The following is a 24,780-nucleotide window of genomic DNA, read 5'->3' as shown; positions in this document are numbered from 1 at the left end:
TTAGGTAGTTTTGTCCACAGCTTCAGATTTTTCTCTTTGCAACATGCAGCGTCGAATGATGCTATCGAAACTTCCAAGGTAAAAGAGAGCGATGGTGCGGAAGAGGCCCATGGTGATCACCTGAGAGAGAAACAGGGCTTTCAGCTCCTTCACGGTACAGTACAGCAGTTCATCTCAAGGGATCTGGGTCCCTGGTAAATGGTTTCTGGGACACACTTTCTAATCTGTTCCAAGGATAAGTACAATGAAAACTTTGTAAATGTCACTACAGGCCTGAGAAAGGGATACATCTGCTCTGGACAGCACCACGCCCGCCAGCCAGAGAGATAACAGTATTTGTTTGATTAATAAATTCCAAGCACAAAAAGAACAAAATAGGTATTCTTAGCAGAACAGGGGCCTAATAGCTAAGGGAAACCCACTCCAGCATTCCAAAGGACCAAACTACAATGAAGACTTCTTTGGTTTATTTTCTGAGCATAAGAATAAGCCCCTAGAAGGCGGGCGTGGTGGCGCACACTTGTCATCCCAGCAGGGAGGCTGAGATAAGAGGATCGCAGATTTGTGCCAGCCTCAGCTGGTGAGGCCCTCTGCAACCTAGTGAGACCCTGTTTCAAAAGTAAAGAATAAAAAATTGGGTTGGGGGTGAAGTTCCGAAGTAGTAGACTGTCCCTGGGTTCCATCCCAGTACTAAAAAAAAAAGAGAGAGAGAGAGAGACAGAGAGAGACAGAGAAAGAAAGAGAGAGAGGTAGAGGGACATTCTACCTCTGAGTTACACCCTCAGCCCTATTTTATTTTTAGAAACAGGGTTTCTTAGGTTGCCGAGAGTCTCACTACTTGCTGAGTCTGACCTTGAACCTGCAATCCTCCTGTCTCAGCCTCCCTCCCAAGTGCTGGGGCTTGGCTTAGCAATTACCTTTTGTGTGTCCTGTAAACACAGAGATTATGCTTAATCCTTGACTCATGTCTCCTTCACCTGAGATACTGGAGACCGGACTCACCTGGAAAAAGTCTTCGAGTCTAATATCTCCCTGTAGGCAAAGCCATGAGAAAACTGCTCTAGACAGAGAATCCCGCTTCTCCAGTGTGTTAGGAATGTGGTTCTCCATGAAAACCCGGATTCATCACCAAAGAGCAGAGACGGTGACGGTGCATTAGTTATATGCAGGATCCAGCACCAAAGACTATTCCCACCCTCCATTTCTTAAGTTATATCCTTAACCTAGTTTTTATTTATATATTGCTGGTAGAGGAAAAGAAAAAGTTGATAGTTAAAAACTTATTCAAAGCCGGGCGTGGTGGCGCACGCTTGTAATCCCCGCGCTTGGGAGGTGGAGACAGGAGGATCGCGCAGGTTCGAAGCCAGCCGCGCTGGCTTAAGAGACCCTGTTTCCAAATAAAGATATAAAAAATAGGCCTGGGAGTATAGCCCGGAAGTAGAAGGGCTTCCAGGAACCCCAGTAGTACCACCAAAAAAAAAAAAAACTTATTCAAGCTGGGCATGGTGGCACATGCTTGTAATCCCAGCATTTGGGAGGGTGAGACAGGAAGATTGCGGTTTGCGGGTAGCCTCAGGTACTTAGTGAGACCCTTTTCAACTCAGTAAGACCCTGTTTCCAAATAAAGAATAAAAAATAGGGCTAGGGCTGTAGCTCAGAGGTAGAATGCCCATGGGTTCCATCCCCAGTACCACATTAAAAAAAAAAAAATCCTGCCAGGCATGGTAGCACATGCTTATAATTCTAGTACTTGGGAGGCTGAGATGGGGGATCACAAGTTCAAAGCCAGCTTCAGCAATGTAGAAAGGCTCTCAGAAACTTAGTGAGACCTTATTTCCAAATCAGAAATAAAAGCCGGGCATGGTGGCGTATGCTTGTAATCCCAGTACTTGGGAGGCTGATATAAGAGGATCATAGGTTCGTGGCCAGCCTCAGCTCCTTAGTGGGGCTCTCTACAACCTAGTAAGACCCTGTTTCAAAGAAATAAAGAATAAAAAATATGGCTGGGATGTAGCTCAGAGGTAGAATGCCCCTAGGTTCAATCTCTAGTACTACAAATAAGAAATAAATTCTAAACTGGGGATACAGCTTAGAGGTAGAATGTCTTCTAGGTTCAATCCCCAGTTCCAAAAAATAAAAATAATAAACAAAAATCAATTCTTCACATTTCCAAATAACGTTACTCGGTCCCCTCTCCGCCCATCCTCCTGGAGGCATAAGGCAGTTTCTGTTCTGTCTGTCCCTCTGTCTGTCTCACTGCTTGGCCAAGCTTACCTGTTGGAGTCCTTCAGTGATAGAGGTCACCGGGGCCATCCCACAGGTCAGGGCTGAGAGCATGTACCCATCTGAGCCGACAGAACTATTAAAATTTCCTTGCTACAAGAGAAGGGAGAAAGAGAGTTTTGAAGCAACCGAGAGGTGTTGCTCAATATATGGAAACCCTGAAGTGTACGTGCCCACTCTGGGTGGGGTAGGCTGCTAACAGCACTACTCAGAACTCACAAAAGACACATGTCTTTGGCAGATGGGCAGTCCTCAAAATGTGAACCCACAATCCTGCGGGTCCCCAACACCCTTTCAGGGGGTCCTGAAGGATGAAATGATTGTCATAATAATATTAAGACACTGGCCCAGTTTTTTTTTTTTTTAAAGCAGAGTGACATTTGCACTGACAGAACAAGCTGGAGCACTTACACGAATCACAACGTCGTCACCAGACGAGTCGTCCCCGTCACGAGCACTCGGCAGTCATAAGCACACGCGCAAAATACAACTCGTAAGAATCTTTCAAAATTTCCCAAGAAATTTTACTCAAAAATGCCCCTTGGCCGGGCGTGGTGATGCACGCTTGTAATCCCAGCATTCGGGAGGCTGAGACAGGAGGATCGCGGTTCGTGGACAGCCTCAGCTACTTAGTGAGGCCTTCTGCAACTCAGTGAGACCCGGTTTCAAAATAAAGAATAAAAAATAGGGCAGGGGGTGTAGCTCGGAGGTCAAATGCCCCTGGGTTCCATCCCCAGACCCGCAAAAAAAAAAAAAAAAAAAAAATGCCCCTTGATAATGAAGCAAAGTTAGTCAATTTATAAAATCACAACCTTTAGGATATGTCTCCTATAACAGCAACCCCCCCTCCCATGTTCCATATTATTCACCCAAGAGCAACCAAAGCTGGAAAATTAAGTGGAAAATTCCAGAAATCAGCAATTCATAAGTTTTAAATTACACACTGTTCTGAGTAGCAGGATGAAAGCTCATGCTGTCCAGCTCTGTCCCACCCTGAACATGAATCATCCCTTTGTCCAGCATATCAGATGCTAAAACCATCAGTTAAATTTTCCATAGGTATAGCCGGGCGTGGTGGCGCATGCTTGTCAACCCAGCATTCAGGAGGCTAAGACAGGAGGATCGCGGTTCGCGGACAGCCTCAGCTACTCAGTGAGGCCCTTTGCAACTCAGCGAGGCCCTGTTTCCAAATAAAGAATAAAAAATAGGGCTGGGGGTATAGCTCGGAGGTAGAAGGCCCCTGGGTTTCATCCCCAGTACCGCAAAAAAAAAAAATTCATAGATATGTATATATTAGAAAAGCACAACATATATATTTTATATATAAAATTCATAAATATGTACATATTAAAAAACAACATATATATACATATACAAAAACAACATATATATACATATACATATGCATATGCATATACATATACGTATACATATATATATGGTTTAGTACTAGCTGCACTTTCGGGCATCCACTGGTGGTCTTGGACCGTATCTCTCGAGGACAGGATGGGGTTACTGTACTCCATGGGATAAACGAGCTGAGCAGAGAATGGCAGCCACCCAGAAGGAGAGCCCCCATGCAGCTGTTCATGAGCTGAACTTGCTCTATGGAACCATGTTCACAGGAGAGACCCACCGGCAGCCAGCCTAGAGTTCTTCAGACTTGGATACACATAGAACACAGGCAGGAAAGGAATGACGGGTGCCCGTGGCTCGGAGGAAAGCATCTTGATGCATTAGTGAGTAACGTTAAAATCTGAGCTTCCAGGCGGCAATGAGGATGTGTGAAAGTCTGCATCTGCCACAGTGAGGTCGTCAGCTTCGCAACACATACTTTCATGAAAAGATCAACAGCGATATCGACAAATAGAATTTTCTGTTTGGATAACTTAGTGAAGCCATATTTTCCAAATGACTAATGAATGCTGCAAAATCATGAATGGGTAAAAGATCCATTCAAAGGGCAAGGCAGAGCCCTGGATTTTAATGTCACAGAACAAGAAGTTCATTGACGTGCTTTCCAGTTTCACGTTGTAAATAACCTTTAAAGAACTACCATGCTTCAGGTTTGAGTTTAATATTAAAAAAAAGAAAATTATAACTATAATTGTCTGAAAAGCCTAGTAAAGCAAGTTTCTCTCTTCCAACAATATATTTGTAAAAAGGTCAAATTTTCTTCATATATTTTAATAAAAAATAACAGATTGAGCTGGGCGTGGTGGCGCACGCTTGTAATCCCAGCAGTCGGGAGGCTGAGACAGGAGGATCACGGTTTGCAGACAGCCTCAGCTTAGTGAGGCCCTCCACAACTTAGTGAGACCCTGTTTCAAAAAATAAAGAATAAAAAATAGGGCAGGGGGTGTAGCTCGGAGGTCAAATGCCTCTGGGTTCCATCCCCAGACCCGCAACAAAACGAAACAAAACAGGGTCTCGCTGAGTTGCAAAGGGCCTCGCTAAGTAGCTGAGGCTGTCCACGAACCCGGATCCTCCTGTCTCGGCCTCCGGAATGCTGGGATTACAAGCGTGCGCCACCACACAGTCTTCTTGCTAAGTTGCTGACACTGGCCTTGAAGTTGTAATCCTCCTGTGTCAGCTTCCCAAGTACTAGGATTACAGGCATGGGCCACTGCGGCCAGCAGGAACCCACTGTTAATAGGAGGAAAGGGAAATGGGATCTAATATTAGATATAATAAGTCTGCAAATATTATTATAAGCTGCTTTTCTCACTTTAACTATTCAGACTTGGAGAAACGTAAGGCTATTAATAGTTTCTAGGTAATTCACAGCCACTTCTTGGTTCATTTAACCCTTTACTTCCTTTGGTTTATGATTCTAATATTGAAGGGTCCAGATGTCAGATGCATCCTCCCGAGTCCCCGTGAAACACTTGATTCCTGGTATTATGCAGGTGAATAAACCTCATACACTTTTTTCTTCTCTATAAATATAGGTATAGACTAGAGAGTTTCTTATTGATACTTCAGTTCTATGAAATATTTACCTTTATGTTTGATTAAAGTATTACACAAGATACGTGACTGCTACGTGTATTTGTTACTGAAATATTCAAGATCAGGTAGATCTTAATTAGTGGTACTATGAACTGTTTAATAATAAAAGACTCATTAACAAAAAATATTACTATAACTTTTGTTTTGAAATAAGTCCTTGAGTAAACGTGTCTTCAGAAATATAGTGTAACTACAAACAGTACTCAAAACAAGACAAGGATCTTACTTACCACGGCATCTTTGACAATTTGTTTGGCCACCTGTTCTGGTTTGCAAACAGATGTGGTCTCTGAAATAAGTTGAGTCTCCAAAGGCTAAAAGTGAGAAAAAAATGTTCTCATCATCACCATGACTGCCATTGCGATAAAAACCAAGCAAGTCTTACGGAGGCCGGATTTGCAAAGAATTCCAATGATCTACCTTTGAACAGACTGCTATTTTTAAAATAAAATCCATCTGGATTCTAAATCAGTTCCTTCCTGGTAGAAGATTCAGCCCAGTTGCTGAAGCAAGTGGAGGAGGCCCTGGCTCTTCTCTGTGGGACACGTGTGGTCTTGGGTCCAACGAGGACCGTCAATGCTGGAATGAGGATACGTCCCTGGGTACCAGTCCAGGAAGGACCCTCTTTGACTTCTAACTGCTGGCTAGATACCGAACTGATGTGCACACAAAGGCGAGACCTGTGTCTCTGCAAATCTGTGACCAAACTTTCATGCCAGCAGATGACGGATACCTGGGAACAGAAATGAAGTACTGGATAGGACTGTCCCAAACCAGCCGGTTCAAGAGCTGTAGCTGTTTCTTTCTCTTTTTTTCTTTTGGTACTAAAGGTTGTACCCAAGGCATTTGACCGCTGAGCTACACCCCCAGCCCTAGTTTACTTTTTATTTTGAAACAGGGTCTCACTAAGTTGCCGAGGCTGGTCTCAATCCTGTGATCCTCCGGTTGCTGTCTCCCATGTATTAGGATTACAGATGTGTACCACCCTGCCCCAGCTGCTGCAGCTGTTTCTTAAAGGATTGACACAGGCAGCAAAGAGGATTTGGGGGAGGTGCCACTTAGGGGACAATACTGAGTAGGCTCTAGTTTGGCTGCAATGCTAAGTACAGGGCTGGGGCTTCAACCCCAAAACTTGAGGCTTTTAGTCTTATAAAAAGGCTTAAAGGTCCATCTCAACTCTTGCCTAGTTCAAAATGTCTTTCTTGAATCTTTAGCAGACAGTAATCTGTCTCTCCCTCTCTTCTTTGAACATTTCTGCCTTTACATATATTACAGCTACTTCCGTATTATATTTCACCTCCGAAGTTTCTTTTGAGCAGGATTTCCTTTTTGCTTTTTTATCTTCGACTCTACTCTGCATCTGTGTGTACAAAAATTCCTTAGAAGGCAGTTTCAGGCTAAAGCTGTTGCCTTCAGGAAACTGTAAATTTTATTAACCATGTAGGATTAGAAAAATAAAATAAAAAGCCCGTCGTGGTGTCGTACTATTGTGATCCCAGTAGTTGGAAGATAGAGGAGGACTGTAGGTTTGCCGCCAGCCTCAGCTACTTAGGCCCTCAGCAACTCAGTGAGTCACTATTTCAAAATAAAGAATTAAAAAATAAATAAATAAATAGGGCTGGCATGTGGTTCAGAGGTAGCATGTCCCTGGGTTCCAACCCCAGTTTCACACACAAAAAGAAAAGGAAAACCAGAATGTATTTTCTTAAAGTACAAAAAAAAGCTACAAAAACTGATATATTTCTCTTGATCAACCTTTAAGAGGAGAAAGGTCTTTTGAAGGACAAACCATACCTTCTTTCAGACCACCAGGTTGGCAAGTCCAGCGGACATACAGGAGATTAAAGTCCTATGTCGCCCCCTAAAGGACCCACAGATGGATGCAGAATTTTATTTACCCAAAGAAGTCTGTCCATGGTAGAACATGCTTATAATCCCAGTACTTGGGAGGCTGAGACAGGAGGATGGAGATTTGCAGACAGCCTCAGCTACTTAGTGAAGCCTTCTGCAACTTAGTGAGACCTTGACTCTTTTACAAAATAAGTGGTTATTTTGAAATCATCATTTGACTGGGGGTGTAGCTCGAAGGTAGAATACCCCTGGGTTGAATCCCCAGTACTGAAAAAAAAAAAAATTAGAGGAGAAAAAAAACCCAACTTAACATCAAAATCAAGTCTTAGGCAAATCGCCACCCTCGTCAACCTTAGCTTCAAAATAAGACTGTAAGCCAACGCACCCTGGTGACTGCCCAATGACCATGAGCAGCAGAAGGCCAGAGAATCTGCAAAGAGGTTTACAATAGTCAAGATGCAGAAGGGGACGCGTGGGGGCTCTGACCTTGGTTTTGTTTTCTTCAGCAAACCCAGGGGTGTCGGTGTCTGGTGGGTAAGCCACGGTGACGTAGACATTGTAGGGCTTCACCTGTGTACGAGAAAGAAGATTCATAGCTTCGGGGGAGGAAGCACAACTTTGTGCCCTACTTTGGCTGTCCTGATGGGCAGAAGGTGCTCAGGCCAACCGGGTGATTCTGTTAAGTAGAAAAGCCCACCAACGCATGGGAAGTCCTTCTTCATGAAGATGATTCAGAAAATCAGGTTAGCTGGGCATGCGCACGCCGTAATCCCAGTACTTGGGAGGCTGAGACAGGAGAACTGCACAGGTTCAAAGCCAGCCTCAGCTACTTAGTGAGGCTCTTAGCAACTTAGTGAGATCCTATTTTCAAATAAAATATAAAATAGGTCTGGGAGTATAGCCTGGAAGTAGAAAGCCCCTGAGTTCTACCCCCAGTATCACACACAAAAATAAATAAATAAAAGAAAAGAAGAAAGGAAGGAAGGAAGGAAGGAAGGAAGGAAGGAAGGAAGGAAGGAAGGAAGAAAGAAAAGAAAATCAGAGCTGGGTGTGGTGACGCATGCTTGTAATCCAAGAATTTGGGAGGCTGAGACAGGAGGATTGCAGTTTGCAGCCAGCCTCAGCTACTTAGTGAGGCCCTTTGCAACTCAGTGAGACCCTGTTTCAAAATAAAGAATAAAAAATAGGGCAGGGGTGTTGCTTAGAGGTAGAATGTCCCTGGGTTCCACCCCCAGTACTAAAAAAAAAAAAAAAATCAGATAAAAGGTTTCCCCGGGGCTTTATGCCAGGAACCCAGAGACCCCTAAAAGTATGGCAAATATCCTAGGTCTAAGTTTCTTCCATTGCTGCTGACTCACAGGCAATTGCCCAATGAGGAGAGCGGACAGTGTTTAAAGCCAAAGTCCAAAGCGGGTGCAGTGGCGCTCACCTGCAACTCCAGTAACCTCGCGGGCTGAGACAGAAGAAATGCAGCGAGTGATGGCAGGGAGACCCTCGCAACTTTGCAAGCCTGTTTTAAAATAAAACAAAAACCAAAAAAAAAAAAGGCTATGGTGTGTGTGTGTGTGTGTGTGTGTGTGTGTGTGTGTGTGTGGTGTGGCCCAGAGGTAGAATGCCCCAGGGTGTTATCCCAAATACCAAAAAACAAACAGATACACAACAACGACGACGCAGCAGCCAAGGTCCACTCTGCACAGCACCCAGAGGTGCTGCTGCAAGGCAGGGTGGCAGATCTGCTCCTGGTTCACTGCACCACTAAAATATTTTCCACTCGGATGGCTTCTGATATTCCTGTTACGTTAATTTCCTCTACAACATACTTTGAGATCATTCTAATAATCCCTTTGCTTAGGCCCCTTTTGAGCCCCCAGACCCAAGTCTAGAACTGTCTCCACCCTTGGAGAAGTGCTTCTTCAAGAAGTCTCGTACAAGCCAGGCGTGGTGGCGCACGCTTGTAATCCCAGCATTCGGGAGGCTGAGACAGGAGGATCGCGGTTTATGGCCAGCCTCGGCTACTTAGTGAGGCCCTTGGCAACTCAGTGAGGCCATGTTTCTAAATAAAGAATAAAATATCAGGCTGGGGATGTAGCTCGAAGGTAGAATGTCCCTGGGTTCCATCCCCACTACCGCCAAAAAAAAAAAAGGAAAAAAAAGAAAAAAGAAGTCCTATCCAACCACCTCCTCCTACCAGGTCAGGGGCCACTTCCTCGCCTGCAGCAGCAGCAGCAAAAAGCACCCTCGCAGCCATGCGTGGTGGCACGTGCTTGTCATCCCAGTACTTGGGAGCCTGAGACAGGAGGATCACGGTTCGTGGCCAGCCTCAGCTACTTAGTGAGGGCCTCTGCAACTTAGTGAGACCCTGTTTCAAAATAAAGAATAAAAAAAATAGGGCAGGGGTGTAGCTCAGAGGTAGAAAGCCCTTTGGATTCAATCCCCAGGATAGCAAAAATAATAAGGAAGGAAGGAAGGAAGGAAGGAAGGAAGGAAAGAAAGAAAGAAAGAAAGAAAGAAAGAAAGAAAGAAAGAAAGAACGAACGAGCCCACACCCTTGCCCTGGGCAGACCTTCAGGTCAGACTAGCCAGGCGAGTCTCCTGCGGGCAACATCAATGGCATACATACACAAACTCTCCCCTGCCTCTCCTTAGAGCTCCTCTGCCTGGTTCAAAGCCCACCTGGCGCCTCGTTCCCTTCACCAGCACGCACCACGCCCATGCCCCTGCTTGTCAAAAACCCCCAACAACCCCAGCAGGTTCTTCTGCGGTCAGCCATCACACACCCTTGCGGAGACTGCTCTGGGCCAACAGCCCCACTCCTATCTCACCCCGATAACGAGCACCTCAAAAGGCACCAGAGTTTACACCACCATCTCTGTGCCGTGATTTCTCATTAGGCTCCCGTCTTCTCCCCAGGGAGACAGGCACCTATCTGGGGGCAGCTGAGAGTAAGGTCAGTTGTTGTGGGATCTTAAGGTGGGTAAAACGCACAACGGGCCGCACGCCGACAATATGGCTGCCTACTAGGCGGCCTGAGAGTGAGCAGCCCAGGGTCCCACCTTAGCACCTTGCGCGTTTTCTTTTTGTGCGGTACTGGGGGTGGAACCCAGGGGCATTCTATCTCTGAGCTACACCCCCTGCCCTGTTTTTGATTCTTTATTTTGAAACAAGGTCTCACTGAGTGGCAGAGGGCCTCACTAAGTAGCTGAGGCAGTCGGCAAACCGCGATCCTCCTGTCTCAGCCTCCCAAATGCTGAGATTACAAGCGTGTGCCACCACGCCCGGCTACTAGCACTTTTCATGATAAATAAGTGAGCATCCTATAACCATTTTGCTCCTGTCCTGTGTAAAATCTTCATGCAATAAGAAATATAAACTGAGCCGGGCTTGGTGGCGCACGCTTGTAATCCCAGCATTCAGGAGGCTGAGACCAGAGGATCGTGGTTCACGGACAGTCTCCGCTACTTAGCGAGGACCTTTGCAATTTAGTGAGACCCTGCTTCAAAATAAAGAATAAAAAATAGGGCAGGGGGTGTAACTCAGAGGTCAAATGCCCCTGGATTCCATCCCCAGACCCACAAAAAAAAAAAAAAAAAGAAAAGAAAAGAAAAAAGAAATATAAACCGCAAGCCAGGTGTGATGGTGCACACTTATAATCCCAGCATTCAGGAGGCGGAGACTGGAGGATAATGGTTCGCAGACAGCCTCAGCTACTTAGTGAGGGCCTTTGCAACTCAGTGAGACCCTGTTTCAAAAAAAGAAAAAAAAAGAAAAAAAAAGAAATATTAACTGCAAAACTTAGGGCTGAGTCAGTTCTGTTTCCCTATTGTCAAATCTACAAATCTTCAATGCATTTGTACATATAAAGAAGTAAAACACACACACACACACACACACACACACACACACACACACACACACACACAAAAACAAAAAACCCAAAAGGCTTGGTAAACTGCTCAGCTAAGGAATCAGTTCAGAAATGAACACAACTTTTACCTCCATCTGCAGAGCTTCAGCCAGTCCCCTTAGGGCGAACTTGGATGAAGAGTAGGCCGTGTAGCCAAACAGTCCCAGCTGCCCCGCCTGGGAGGACACGAACACGATCCTGCCCACCCGGCGCTCCTTCATGGTGCAGATCACTGCCCGGCTCGGGTACACGCTGCCCAGGTAGTTGACGTTCATCAGCCTCTGCAGGGAACAAAGGGGCCAGGTGAGGAGCGGACGAGCCAAAGCCTTAAGGCCCTGCCCCAGGGGAAGTTTTTCTCTCTCTCCAGTTTTAAGTTCTTCAAGGGAAGTGACTGAGGAGCTCAACAAATCTGCGGGATGAATGAATGCACGCATAAATGTTGCCACAAGTAGCCGGGTGCGGTGGCGCACGCTTGTAATCCCCGCGCTTGGGAGGCGGAGACAGGAGGATCGCGCAGGTTCGAAGCCAGCCTCAGCTACTTAGTGAGGCTCTCAGCAACTTAGTGAGACCGTTTCCAAATAAAATATAAAAAATAGGTCTGGGAGTATAGCCCGGAGGTAGAAAGCCTCTGGGGTTCTACCCCCAGTACCACCAAAAAAAAAAAAAAAAGAAATGTTGCCACAAGTAAAGCTGGGCGTGGTACAGGCCTGTAATCCCAGGACTTGGGGGCTGAGACAAGAGGAAAACTAAGACAAGTATATTGGTTCATTTGCCTAGGACCTCCCCAGGCTAGGTGATTTCCTAGATGGTACAAAGCCCATCACTTACAGTTACAGGCAGGACTAAAATTTATTACAGAGAAAGGAGACAAAATCAGCAGACACACACACACACACACACACACACACACACACACACACACACACACACGCCTACTCTTCTTTTTCTGTCCATCTCCCAGCTCTTTGGTTTCACCACCTCATGACTAAACCACAACGACTATTTTCCCAATTGATTCTTTACACAGCTGTTGACACAGTCGCCCGAATCTCCCTCCGTTCTTCCAGATGAAGGTAGACCAGTCTAGACAGCTCTCTCTCTTAGGCCAAGTCGATAAAGGCGCCTCGAGGCGCTCATGCCCCCATCACTCCGCTTCTACCTACACCCTGACTCTCCTGCCTGCCCTGAGTAAACGCCGGGGTTTGTGGAGTTTGCCCATCGCCTACTAGACACAACGCAGCTACAATTGGCCCAGCAGTTTCCCTACCTATAAAATTTAACTTTGCAGAGTGAATCACTCACAACCATTACCACAACAAAGGCTCCGGAGAACATAAAGAGGAGAGTGTGTACACTGCAAGTGTTTGACACTTAAAAATTTGGTCTCTCATTGTTAATAATACTGATGACTGGCACTTGACATAAACATCCAGCATCTCTTGGTTTTACAAGGAGTAAAGTGCATCACAGACGATGTTCCTGTCTCGCTTTTAGAATGGAGAAAACCGAGGTTCAAAGATTTGTCTATGCTCCGAGGTTCAAGTCAGTCTTGGCTCTGGGACCTTCCTCTAATCCCTTTAAGCTTCTATGAACACCTAAATGAATTACTTTTTGTGGGGGTAGGGGTTACTAGAGATTGAACCCAGGGACATCCTACCTCTCAGCTATATTCCCAGTCCTTTTTTTTTTTTTGGAAGCAGGGTCTCACTAAGTTGCCGAGGATCTCACTAAGTCGTTGAGGCTGGCCTTGAACCTCGGATTCTTCCATCTCAGCCTCCCAAGTCCTGGGATTACTGTCTCGTAACACTGCCCTTGGCTTCATTTACTTCAGTCTCACGTAAGGCTTGTTCTAGGCTTTGCACGTGGGCTAACGCAGTAAGCAAATTTCTTCTTACTTACTTCAAAAGCACTAACTTCAAGATCTTCGAATTTTCCCGACAATGCTAGCCCTGCACAGTTGACCAACATATCCACTGGACCCAGTTTCTCCTGTGCCTAGAAAAAGTGAGGAGAGCATGAATCAGGAGAAGAACCACTGAGCAATAAATTAAGGCTACTGCACAAAACCTACACCACCATTAGCTGTCTAGGGAAGACTGACCGATGCCAAAACACATAGCAAAATAAGACCCAACCCGAAGCCAAGGCACTCACTCCAAGCCCCCCAACCCCTTACTTGTTTTATGACATTCTCTACTTGGTGATAGTCTTGCGAGACATCAACTGATATACACAGCACCACCTGCCAAAACAAAAACATGGTCACAAACGTGCGGGTGTCGAAACTGGTTTTTTGATGATTGTTTTAAAACTTCAAAGCAATTCTCCCCCATAGAGAAGGGCAGTTTTGAATAGTTTTGATGAACTCTGTTGGCCATGAAATTAACAGAGGGGCATCCACATGAAGCACTGTGCGCCCGTGTGGGGGTCAAGAGTCCCCGAGGAGCATGGGCTGGGGACAGGAAGGCAGGCATGTGACCTGGTGCCATGGTTTGGGTAAGTGTTCCCCTAGGCTAAACACTGGTCCCCAGCCTATGGTGGTCCTGGGAGTTGGTAGAACTTTAGATGACAGTCACTGGGGGTGTGCCCTTGAAGGGGGTACTGGGACCATGGCCCCTTTCCTCTTTTTGCTTCCTGGGTTTCAGGGGATGAACACCTTTGTGGTGTTGTGCACCTGGACTTTCAGCCATGAGGGAGGTGAAGGCAGGAAGATCATTTGAGCTTAGACGTTCAGGGCCAGCCTGGGCATAATGGTGAGGCTTCCTCTCAAAAAATAAACAAAAACCAAAAGAGACCCATTTCCTTAATATGAAAATTGTATTTAATGCAAGAAGGAACCCCAGTCAAATCACTTAAATTCCAGAAAGAAAGAAAGAAAGAGAGGAAGGAAGGAAGAAAGAAAGAAAGATTGATTCTAGACTGGAGGTTTGCCCTTTGTTGTAATACACTGGAAGTAAAATTTACTCCTATATCAATACACAGAAAATATTTATAGAAAGAAGCAAGGGAGGGGAATGGAAATTATAGGATTATTTTAAAGATATGTCTTTTAAAAACATTTTTTACAGCCAGGCGTGGTGGCGTACGCTTGTAATCCCAGTCCTTGGGAGGCTGAGACATGAGGATTCAGGTTTGTAGCCAGCATCAGCTACTCAATGAGGTCCTCTGCAACTCAGTGAGAACCTGTTTCAAAATAAAGACTAGAAAATCAGGCTGGGGTATAGTTTGGAGGTAGAATGCCCCTGGGTTCAATCCCCAGTACCTCAAAAAAAAAAAAAAAAAAAAAAAAAAAAAAAAAAAATATATATATATATATATATATATATATATATTAAACAAAGCATTGGATCATTTACTATAAATCAAATCTATACCTCCAGACAAGTAAAATTAAAAAAAATTTTTTTCACACATCTCCATTCCACTGTTTTCTCTCAGTGGGTAGCACCAGCCAGTCCAGGCGGAAGGATCAAGCTCGCCCTAGATTGCCCCTTGATATTGAAGACAAGCATTTTCAACACGACTTAGAGCTTGGATAGAGGAAGAGGGGCGGCACCGTGACCACGCCAGAGCTGGACAGCGCAGGCGGCGGGAAAGGCTGGCCTGTGAGTTATCAAGAGTCCCAGTTTCATACCACATTTCTTTCTCTAGCACAAGTTGCATGAACATGGCTGGGGAAGTTGGAATTTTCAGAGCTGGGACTGTGGTCCCTTCAGGTGTTTGTGGGGTGGTACAGGGAGGGGCCACCGTTCTAGAGAAAAAGACCTATGTGAAACAGGGACGTGTGGACAAGGAGTTTTACCTTGCATAGCATAGACTGCAATACAAAAGAAGAGCGGGGACAGCTCAACACCTGGGACTGAGAAAATAAACTCGGAGATACTGCTTTAGTCAGCTTTTATGTTGCTGTGACAGAAATACCTGACAGTCACAGCTTAGAGGGAGAAAAATTTATTTGGCTCAGAGTGCAGAGGTTTTAGAGCTGAGTCCGTGATCAGCCACCTTGAAGTGGCAAGGCTTTAGGGCATGGCAGGAGAGAACAAAGCCATGCTCAGCTCGGGAGAAAGGGAAGCAGAGTGTGGGGTAGGGGCCAGAAACAGACAGTCCCCAAGGACACCCCCAGCCCCCACCTCCTCCAGCCATGTTAGCTCTGAACCTGACTGCACTGCCCACACATGAGGTTTGGGGGGACATACTAAATCCAAACCATAACAGGTACCAAGACTGCTGTAGCAGTCTTAAATGAGGTAGACTTATTTTTATTTACATATAAAAAGATAAAAATAATATGATAGAAATGCCATATAAAACAACAGAAATCTCTCTATCATATGCTGGAGGGGGTTAAAAGTAATTAAAACCACAGTGAGGTTGGGCATGGTGGCTCATGTTTGTAATCTCAGTACTTGGGAGGTTGAGACAGGAGGATTGCAGGTTGGCAGCCAGCCTAAACAACTCAGTGAGGCCCTCTGTAACTTAGTAAAACCCTATTTCAAAATAGAAAATAAAAAATAGGGCTGAGGCTAAGCTCAGAGGTAGAATGCCTCTGGGTTCAATACCTGGTACTACAAAACACAAACACGCAAACGGACACACACACACACACACACACACACACACACACAGAGTGAGATACTACTTTAAAACCCATCTGAAAGGCAAACCTAAAAGCCCACTAAGCGCCTGGCGTGGTGGCGCACCCTTGTAATCCCAGCATTCAGGAGGCTGAGACTGGAGGATGGCAATTCTTGGACAGCCTCAGCTACTTACCAAGGCCCTTAGCAACTCATTGAAACTCTGTTTCCAAAATAAAAAGACTAAAAGAGCCAGATATGGTGGCACACACTTGTAATCCCAGTATTCGGGAGGCTGAGACAGGAGAATCACGGTTTGCAGACAGCATCAGCTACTTAGTGAGGTCCCTTGCAACAATAAAAAAAAATAAGGTTGGGGGTGTAGTTCAGAGGTAGAATATCCCTGGGTTCCATCCCCAGTATCACAAAATTTAAAAAAAAGACTAAAAAATAGGGCTGGGAGGTACAAGGCTCCTGGGTTCCATCCCAGGTACCACACACACACATACACACACACACACACACACACACACACACACACACACACAAAAGAAAAGAATACTAATAGCCCACTAAAATAATACTAAAAGTCCACTAATAACCAGGACTATTAGTTAACCTAGGACTTGGGAGGCTGAGACAGGAGGACCAAAGGTTTGAGGTCAGTCTATGAAACTTAGTGAGATACTATTTCAAAAATAAAATGGAGCCGGGCGTGATGGCACACGCTTGTAATCTCAGTACTTGGGAAGCTGAGACAGGAGGATCGCAGGCTCATGGCCAGCCTCAGCTACTTAGTGAGGCCCTCCACCACTTAGTGAGGCCCTGTTACAAAATAAACAAAAATAAAATAGAGCTGAGGGTATTGCTCGGAGGTAGAATGCCCCTGGATTCCATCCCTAGCACCATTAAAAAAATAAATAAAATGGAGCTGGGGGTGTGGCTTGGAGGGAAAACAACATCCCTGAATTCAATCCTCAGTACCCCAAATTTTAAAAGTCTGCTAATTCCAAGTATTGACAAAGATGCGGAACTGAAGCTACCATGGACCACGGGGAGTACACGCTCCTGAGGCTGAAGCCGCGTCTATGCCAACATGGCCTGTAACTCAGCAAGGCCATTTCTAGGTCTGTCCCATCCTTATACATGCCTACAAAGAGACAAAACTTTTATAACACCCAACAACCTCTCCGCCCCCCCAAAAAAATTGGAAACCACCTGAATATCCAGACTCGAATGAATGAACAAAGGGTGGCGTGCACATATAACTCACTGTATAGTAGTAATAATAAAAAAAAACCAGTGACCTCTTACTCTATGCAGCAGCGTAGATACAATTTAAAAATAATATTGAATGAAGACATAGGGTTGCACAAGAATGCATGAGAGATGATGAAACATAAATCTAGAGAGATAGATAGAAGATTAGTGGCTGCCCAAGGCAGTCGGGTGTGGCACAGGAACAGGGAGTTACTGCTGTGACTCTGGGAATCTTTATGAGACGATGTGAATTCTGAAATTGATTGGGTTGATAGTTGCACAACTCTATGACTGTATTAAAAGAATAAAGAGTTGTACACTTTTTGCTTATTTATTTATCAATTTATTTTTGGTGATGGGGGTTGAACCCAAGCGCATTCTATCTCTGAGCGACATTCTCTTTTTAATTTTGTTCATTTTTATTTTATGTATTTGTTTATTTTTACTTATTTTTGTGGGACTGGGATGGAACCCAGGGGCATTCTACCTCTGACCTACACCCCCAGCCCTATTTCTTTTTACTTTTGAAACAGGGTCTCACTGAGTCCAAAGGGCCTCACTAAGTAGCTGAGGCTGTCTGAGAACCGTGATCTTCCTGTCTCAGCCTCCCAAATGCTGGGATTATAAACACGTGCCACCATGCCCAGCTTAATTTTGTTTTATTTTGACACAGGCTCTTGCTAAGTTGCTCAGGCTGGCCTCAAACTTGCAATCCTCTTGTCTCAACCTCCCAAGGACTGGGATCATAGGCGCGCACTGCCCAGCTTCTGTGCCAAGAAAACCTTATTTGCTGTCAACAATCTTTTCACAGATGGAGTAATGCTTGTTTTCTTTGCAACTTTTGTGCTGATAATCACTCATACACACACACATACACACACTGAAGATAATGCTTTACCTGTTTGTCATTAATCGAGTGCTTTTCAATTTCTTTCTTCGCCTGCAGCAGCCTGTCCTGAAAACAAAACAGAGCCATGAGTTCTCATGACTGTCTCTGCTTGTTTGCTGAAAAGGAGACAAAAAGCAATTATTTGTATAAATACTTGTCAAATTTTATAAAACGTACAATACAGGGCCTACGCTGAGGGGCTGCGGGCCACATTCCATGAAAGAAAGAAGGAAAATATATATATTTTTTGGTGGTACTGGGGTTCCTGGAAGCCCTTCTACCTCCGGGCTATACTCCCAGACCTATCTTTTTATATTTTTATTTGGAAACAGGGTCTCTCACGCCAGCGCGGCTGGCTTCGAACCTGCGCGATCCTCCTGTCTCGGCCTCCCAAGCGCGGGGATGACAAGCGTGCGCCACCACGCCCGGCAGGAAAAGATTTTAAGCTATGAATGCATGATACCAAGTTTTAAAATTGATTGCAGAGAAATATAATGGAAAAAATAAATGAATGCAAATTCCCAATTAACGGTCTTAATTGCTGATGGTCACTCTATCGACTTTAAAAGATGTTTGCGCTGACAGTGTTTGGCAGCGAAATAAAACAAGAGCAGCCACACTGTCAGGTGGTGGATGGTTCCAGAGCTGCAGGATGCCATGCGGAGAGCGCGTTTCTCTGCATCATTTATTCTCCAACTCTACTAATAAAAGCAACAACAGTAAAAAGCACTTTTAGATGGACCAGGTAAACGTCGCTACTTTCAAAAATTCTCCTAAGACAGCCGAGCTACTTATTTAGTAGCATTTTTTTTCAAGGTTTCAATTTTGTGTTTTGCTAATTTTTTTTTTTTTTGGTGGTACTGGGGGTGGAACCCAGAGGATTTCTACCTCCGGGCTATACTCCCAGACCTATTTTATATTTTATTTGGAAACAGGGTCTCACTAAGTTGCTGAGAGCCTCACTAAGTAGCTGAGGCTGGCTTTGAACATGCACGATACTCCTGTCTCAGCCTCCCAAGCGCGGGGATTATAAGCGTGCACCACCATGCCCAGCTTGTGTTTTGCTTATTTTTAAGAAAACAGTTATTGGTTTACAGAATCTTTTTTTTTTTTTTTTTTTTTTTGTGGTACTGGGGATGGAACCCAGGGGCTTTCTACCTCGGGCTATACTCCCAGACCTATTTTATATTTTATTTGGAAACAGGGTCTCACTAAGGTGTTGAGAGCCTCACTAAGTAGCTAAGGCTGGCTTTTTTTTTTTTGTGGTACTGGGGTTCCCGGAAGCCCTTCTACCTCCGGGCTCCACTCCCAGGACTATTTTATATTTTTGAAACAGGGTCTCTTACGCCAGCGCGGCTGGCTTCGAACCTGCGCGATCCTCCTGTCTCCGCCTCCCAAGCGCGGGGATTACAAGCGTGCGCCACCACGCCCGGCGCTAAGGCTGGCTTTAAACCTGTGTGATCCTCCTGTCACAGCCTCCCAAGTGCAGGAATTACAAGCATGCTCCACCAAGCCCGGCGGTATACAGAATCTTAATCAGTCGTAAACACAGCATAAATATACACGAGAACTAGAGAAATACAGAAGGGAGAAGAATTCCTCCCAAGGACATGTAGGGTTTCCAAACGCAAATGTGTCTCTAATGAAATCAAATTATTCTATTCATAAAGATAAACACATGAGCCGGGCCTGCTGGCACACACTTGTAATCCCAGTACTTGAGAGGCTGAGAAAGGAGATTGCAGGTTTGAGGACAGTCTCAGCTACTTAGTGAGGCCCTCTGCAACTTAGTGAGACCGTGTTTCAAAATAAAGGATATAAAAATAGGGCTGGGGATGTAGCTCAGAGGTAGAATGCCCCTGGTTCCATCTCTGGTACCACACACAAAAAAAAAGAATAACAAATCCAGATTAAAAAGAAAAACAGACCTGCGTTGACTTGACACAGAAAAGATAGGTTTTGCTAGATGTATCAGGAGGGATGAAATTACCTGGTAGTGTGTGGTTTTCGCTAAAGATGTATAGATGACAGCATAGGCAAATTATAAAGATAAATTAGAGACAAACGCCTCCACGGCTTTAGGCATGGGCTCCAGCATCACTGCCGCCAGCCAATCTGGCTTCCAAGGGCCAGGTGTGCTACTTAATCATCTCTCGGCCTCTCTTATCTCAGGATCTGCGAGGCCTCCAAAAATAATGCCTGATATGTAGTCAGCGCTAGGTACATATTTGGTGAGCTGATCTGACTTCAACAGCCTAAGTACCAGCAAGAACCAGTCGTTCCGGAGCGACGCCCCACGTCAGGGGAGTGAGCACTTTTGGCAGAGATGTAAAGACTAAATATTTAGCGAGGCCTCCCAAGCTAACATAAAGCTGAATGTGCAAATATCAACAGCAGGGGACCTCCAAGTCTTACCTCATTCCGAGCAACCAAAGTTATGAACGCTCCTTGCTTATAGCACTCAATAGCGATGCTCTTTCCGATGCCACTAGAACCTCCTGTAACCTACGGACAGAGGAAACACAATCAACTCAGCACTGCCCATTTCTCTTCTGCAGGAAGTTTATTTAAAAGAGTCACGGCTGGGCGCGGTGGCGCACGCTTGTCATCCCAGCATTGGGGAGGCTGAGACAGGAGGATCCCGGTTCGCGAGAGCCTGAGCTACTTAGTGAGGCCCTTTGCAACTAACTCAGTGAGACCCTGTTTCAAAATAAAAAATAAAAAAGTAGAACTGGGGGTGTAGCTCCATGGTAAAATGCCCCTAGGTTCCATCCCCAGTACCTCAAAATAAATAAATAAATAAATAAATAAATAAATAAATAGTAAATAAATAAAAATAAAGAGGTGTATCAAAACTCAGTAATTTCCCTGCAGCCAGACCTTTGAGCTCCTTTGGATATTTTATTATTACATAAAAAATCACGCTTTCGGGTACATCCGACTTCCGATGATGCCATTATGGTCATGAAGCCCCTCCTACAAAGGGACCTATCTCCATGACCTGGAGGCAACCCTCATTTCCCTATAGTCTCACCTGGGAGAGATTTCTCTGGTAGATAATTAACCAATTAGCTATAGAAGGTTATTATAAAAAAAAAAAAAAACATACTGGTTGCCTGGGCTAAATGTGGTCCCTGAGGAAGCCTTTACCATCAGGATAGTTCATGAATTGTTTGGGTTTATTAAATTTCACCAGATATTACTATTTCATAGCAACTAGCAAGGCCCTAAAAATGCCCCCATCTTATGATGCGCGCCCTGGTGCTCAGCACGTCTCCCGCCACCTACACTTGCAAACCCTCCTCACTGCAGAGCTCAGCTCAGTGTCCCCTCCTCAACAGAGCTTTGCCTAACTCTCCCACGTCCAGCCCTTCCCCATCACCATCTACCCTGTGAGGTTCCTTACACATTTATTTTGGCTCCCTGGCCAGACTACCAGTTCCTTAAGGACAAATCCCAAGTCCAACCCATCTCTCTAATTTCCTAGTACACCTAACCTTGCAAAAGCAGTCGTCAAATAAATATGTGCCTGCAGTTATGTGCGAAATGGTATGAGATTTCCCCTTTACACTTTGCTCTTCTTAGGACATTAGAAAAGACAGGTGGTGACATCGTGTGAATTGCTCATGTCATACTGACATCATTTGTATATGTGAGTATAAAGTACGGTATTAACTGTATATGCAGTTTAGGGCATTCGCTTATCATCCCAGAGCTTGGGAGGCCGAGATAGGAGGATCGCAGGTTCCTGGTCAGCCTCAGCAACTTAGTGAGCCTCCAGCCCCTGCAACTTAAGAACCTGTTTCAAAATAACACTAATAATATTACTACTCATAATAATCATAATCATAATCATAATTTATGGTACTGAGTAAAGATGGTGAAAACAAGAGATTCTTGGTTTATCCCAACAGATATTGGCTTATTTTATTTTTGCAGTACCGGGCATGGAACCCAGGGGCATTCTATCTCCGAGCTACACCCCCAGCCCTATTTTTTTATCCTTTATTTTGAAATGGGCTCTCACTGAGTTGTGAAGGGCCTCACCAAGTAGTAGCTGAGGCTGTCCGTGAACCGCGATCCTCCTGTCTCAGCCTCCCAAATGCTGGAATAACAAGCATGTGCCACCACACCCAGCTGATATGGGTTTATTAATTTATTATGACCTGCAGCTTGATGAGGACAGAGGACTAGTGTCAAAGTTAAGTGAAACTTTCTTGTGCCAGGCATAGTGGCCCATGCTTGTACTCCCAGTACTAGGGAGGCTGAAACAGGAGAATCGCAGGTTCAAGGCCAGCCTCAGCAAGTAGTGAGACTCTCACCAAACTAGCAAGACTCTGTTTCAAAATAAGAAAAAAATAAAATAGTGCTCTGGTGTAGCTTGGAGGTGGACTGCCCCTTGGTTCAATCCCCAGTACCACATTAAAGAAAGGAATAAAGAAAAAGAAAAAAAGAAGGGGAGCTTCCTTGTAAATAATGAGTTGAAACTTCCACCCCAGTTTTGGCTCTGCTCCCGGGCCCAAGTTATTCTTTGCAAGCACAAGTTCTGAAAGAATTTGACTTTATTTACTTTTTGATGCTGAGGATTGAATCCACCTCCAAGCTACACCCCCAGCCCAATTTTATATCTTATTTGGAAACAAGGTCTCACTAGGTTGCTGGGAGCCTCACTAAGTTCCCGAGGCTGGCTTTGAACCTGCGATCCCCGCGTCTCAGCCTAGACCTCGACTCTTAAAGGCACACTTTTGAGGCAGAAGTTCCCTTGCAGATGTGAAACATGGAGAACAGAGAGTGATTACCAAGTTTTGGACTCTCTTTCTCTTTTGTATAATCCGCTCGCCGTTCGTATCAGGATTAGTAAGAGCTAGAAATAGCAGTTTTACACCCAAGAAAATACATTTTCCCACCAGCAAACACCTGTGGAGGAGGTGTCACCTGAGGCCTGGGACCATCTTTCCTTACCCATAATTTCCCGCTCAGCTTGGTACCTCCCAGACTGAGGTCCAGGTAAGCAAAGCGTCCAAAAAGCCCCTCCCCGCAGCAGGGCAGGCGCCGGGCACAGGCACCTGGGCTGGAGAAAGGTGCCACTTGTAGCACCGGGGCGCGCGAACTTCCGGTAAGGAACAAACCCAACCATCCCTGTCCTCCTCGATCTTAAAGCCCCAGCCAGGACTTTGGGCGCATCCTTCCGATCCTGCAACGCTGCCATTGGGGCTGCAAGCTGCAGACCCCAGGGAGCGCGCTCAGAGACCAGCGGTGTAGACAGGATGGAGGTGTAGACGGGATGGAGAAGCCCCAACACCGCCAAGGCCAAGTGGCTCTGCGAGTCACTTCCCTGAATCCCTGGGCAAATGCCCTTTCCTCCCTGGCACCTGCCGTCCTGCAGTGCCGTGCCTCAGTGGGTCCTGCTGGCCCGGGAACCCTTCCCTGCGGCCGGCCCCACAACCCCGCAGCCAGCGCGCCGCACCTGCGCGCCCACCGACCGCGGCGTCCTTGGCAAAGTTTCTCAGCCTCTCTTCGACTCATCGGGGAAACTGAGGACCAAAATATCCCCATCCCAGGGATGCGCCGGGGACTACTTTGCAGCCCCGAGGCCCGGCGGCCCCTTCCCGGGGCCCTGGGCCCGGAGTGGGGACGTCGGGGACCTGGGGCCCGGGCGCGGCTGCAGGAGGCCACTCACCACCACGTGCGCCCCGGGCAGGGCGAGGGGCTTGGGGCTGATGAGCGGGGACACCATGTAGAGCAGCATCACGAAGGCCACGAGCAGGGCGGCGGCCAGCAGCAGCATCGCTGGCGGCCGGCGGTCACGCGCGGCGCAGCCCGGCGCTGTTGGGGTTTGCAGGAGGGCTGGCGGCGCGGAGGGGAAGAGGAGGAGCCGGCGGGCGGGGCCGGGCCGGCCGCCCTCCCCTCCCCTCCCGGGCCGCGGCCGGCTCTGGGCGCGCCGGGCCCCCAGCTCCCGGGGCTGGGGTGCCTCCGAGGACCCCGCAGGGCGGGCTGCGTCCTTCCCGCGGTCCGGGCGGAGGGCTGGAGCCGCGCCGCCATCCCCAGCCATCCCGCCCGCTCTCGGGGGTGGGCGCTAGGACCGCGGGGTCCCCTCCTGCGGGCGAGCCCGGAGACCCGGCGCTGGAATCCCGGGTTCCAGTTCGTGTTTTCCAGGCGTATTTGGAACAGGGCCGTTGCCCGCTTTCGTTTCCCCCCCCCCCCCTTCCCTCTAAGGACCCGGAAAACCTTAATATGGAGGTTCTGGAAAAAAGCAAACAAACAAACAAAAACCTCAGATCATTTGATTTTGTGGCGCTTAGAGTTCAACTGGTTACCAGAGGCAGGCTCCAAACATGCCAGCTTCTGGATCTCCAATTCCCAGACCGCGGCTTGGTGGTGGTTGTTGTTTTTGTGGGGGTGGCACTGGGGATTGAACCCAGGGGCCTCGACCTCTGAGCTATGCCCCCAGCCCTATTTTATTTTTATTTGGAAACACGGTCTCGCTAGGTTGATGAAAGTCTTCTTGGCTGCCCTAGAATCTGATGTTCCCATGTCAGCCTCCCATGTACTGTGATTAAAAGCCCGGGCCGAGCCTGGCTTTAAAGTGAACTTGGGCAGTGGTTGTGTGTGTGTGTGTGTGATGGGGGTGTAGGAGGGAGGGAGGGGAGCACTGGGGATTGAACCCAGGGCCTTCTACCTCCAAGCTACACCCCAGCTCTATTTTATTTTTATTTGAGAACAGGATCTCCTTAGGTTGATGAGAGCCTATTTGTAGGGACTGTCCTCAAACCTGGACTCTTGTTTCAGCCTCCCACCTACTGAGATAACAGGCGTGCACCACCACACCTAGCAGGTCAGGGGCTTTTAGATCACAGAATTGTGCAACTATTGTCACACCCAGGAAGAAATCTTGTAGTCATTAGCAGTCAATTCCAATTTTGTACTGAACCCCGCCCAGCCCCAGAGAATCACTTATCTGTCTCTGTAGATTTGCCTAGTCTGGGTATTTCACCTAAATGGGTTCG

At 46.4% G+C, this 24,780-nt stretch overlaps 1 protein-coding gene across 1 annotated transcript; it reads right to left on the bottom strand.

Moving 5' to 3' along the window:
• KDSR (3-ketodihydrosphingosine reductase) lies at positions 1–23,561 on the bottom strand (the record flags this gene model as incomplete). Its single annotated transcript, XM_080714673.1, has 10 exons — positions 1–120; positions 2,275–2,376; positions 5,526–5,609; positions 7,633–7,716; positions 11,140–11,331; positions 12,950–13,045; positions 13,227–13,292; positions 17,783–17,839; positions 20,189–20,278; positions 23,454–23,561. The coding sequence occupies 10 exons, from the start codon at positions 23,559–23,561 to the stop codon at positions 1–3; spliced, it is 999 nt and encodes a 332-aa protein (XP_080570799.1).
• Positions 23,562–24,780: the final 1,219 nt, after the last annotated feature.

This window comes from Muscardinus avellanarius (genome assembly GCF_963383645.1).
Source record: "Muscardinus avellanarius genome assembly, chromosome: 17".
Lineage (NCBI taxonomy): Eukaryota > Metazoa > Chordata > Mammalia > Rodentia > Gliridae > Muscardinus > Muscardinus avellanarius.
The sequence above is the reverse complement of the archived record's forward strand: the minus strand, read 5'-3'. Positions and strand labels throughout refer to the sequence as shown.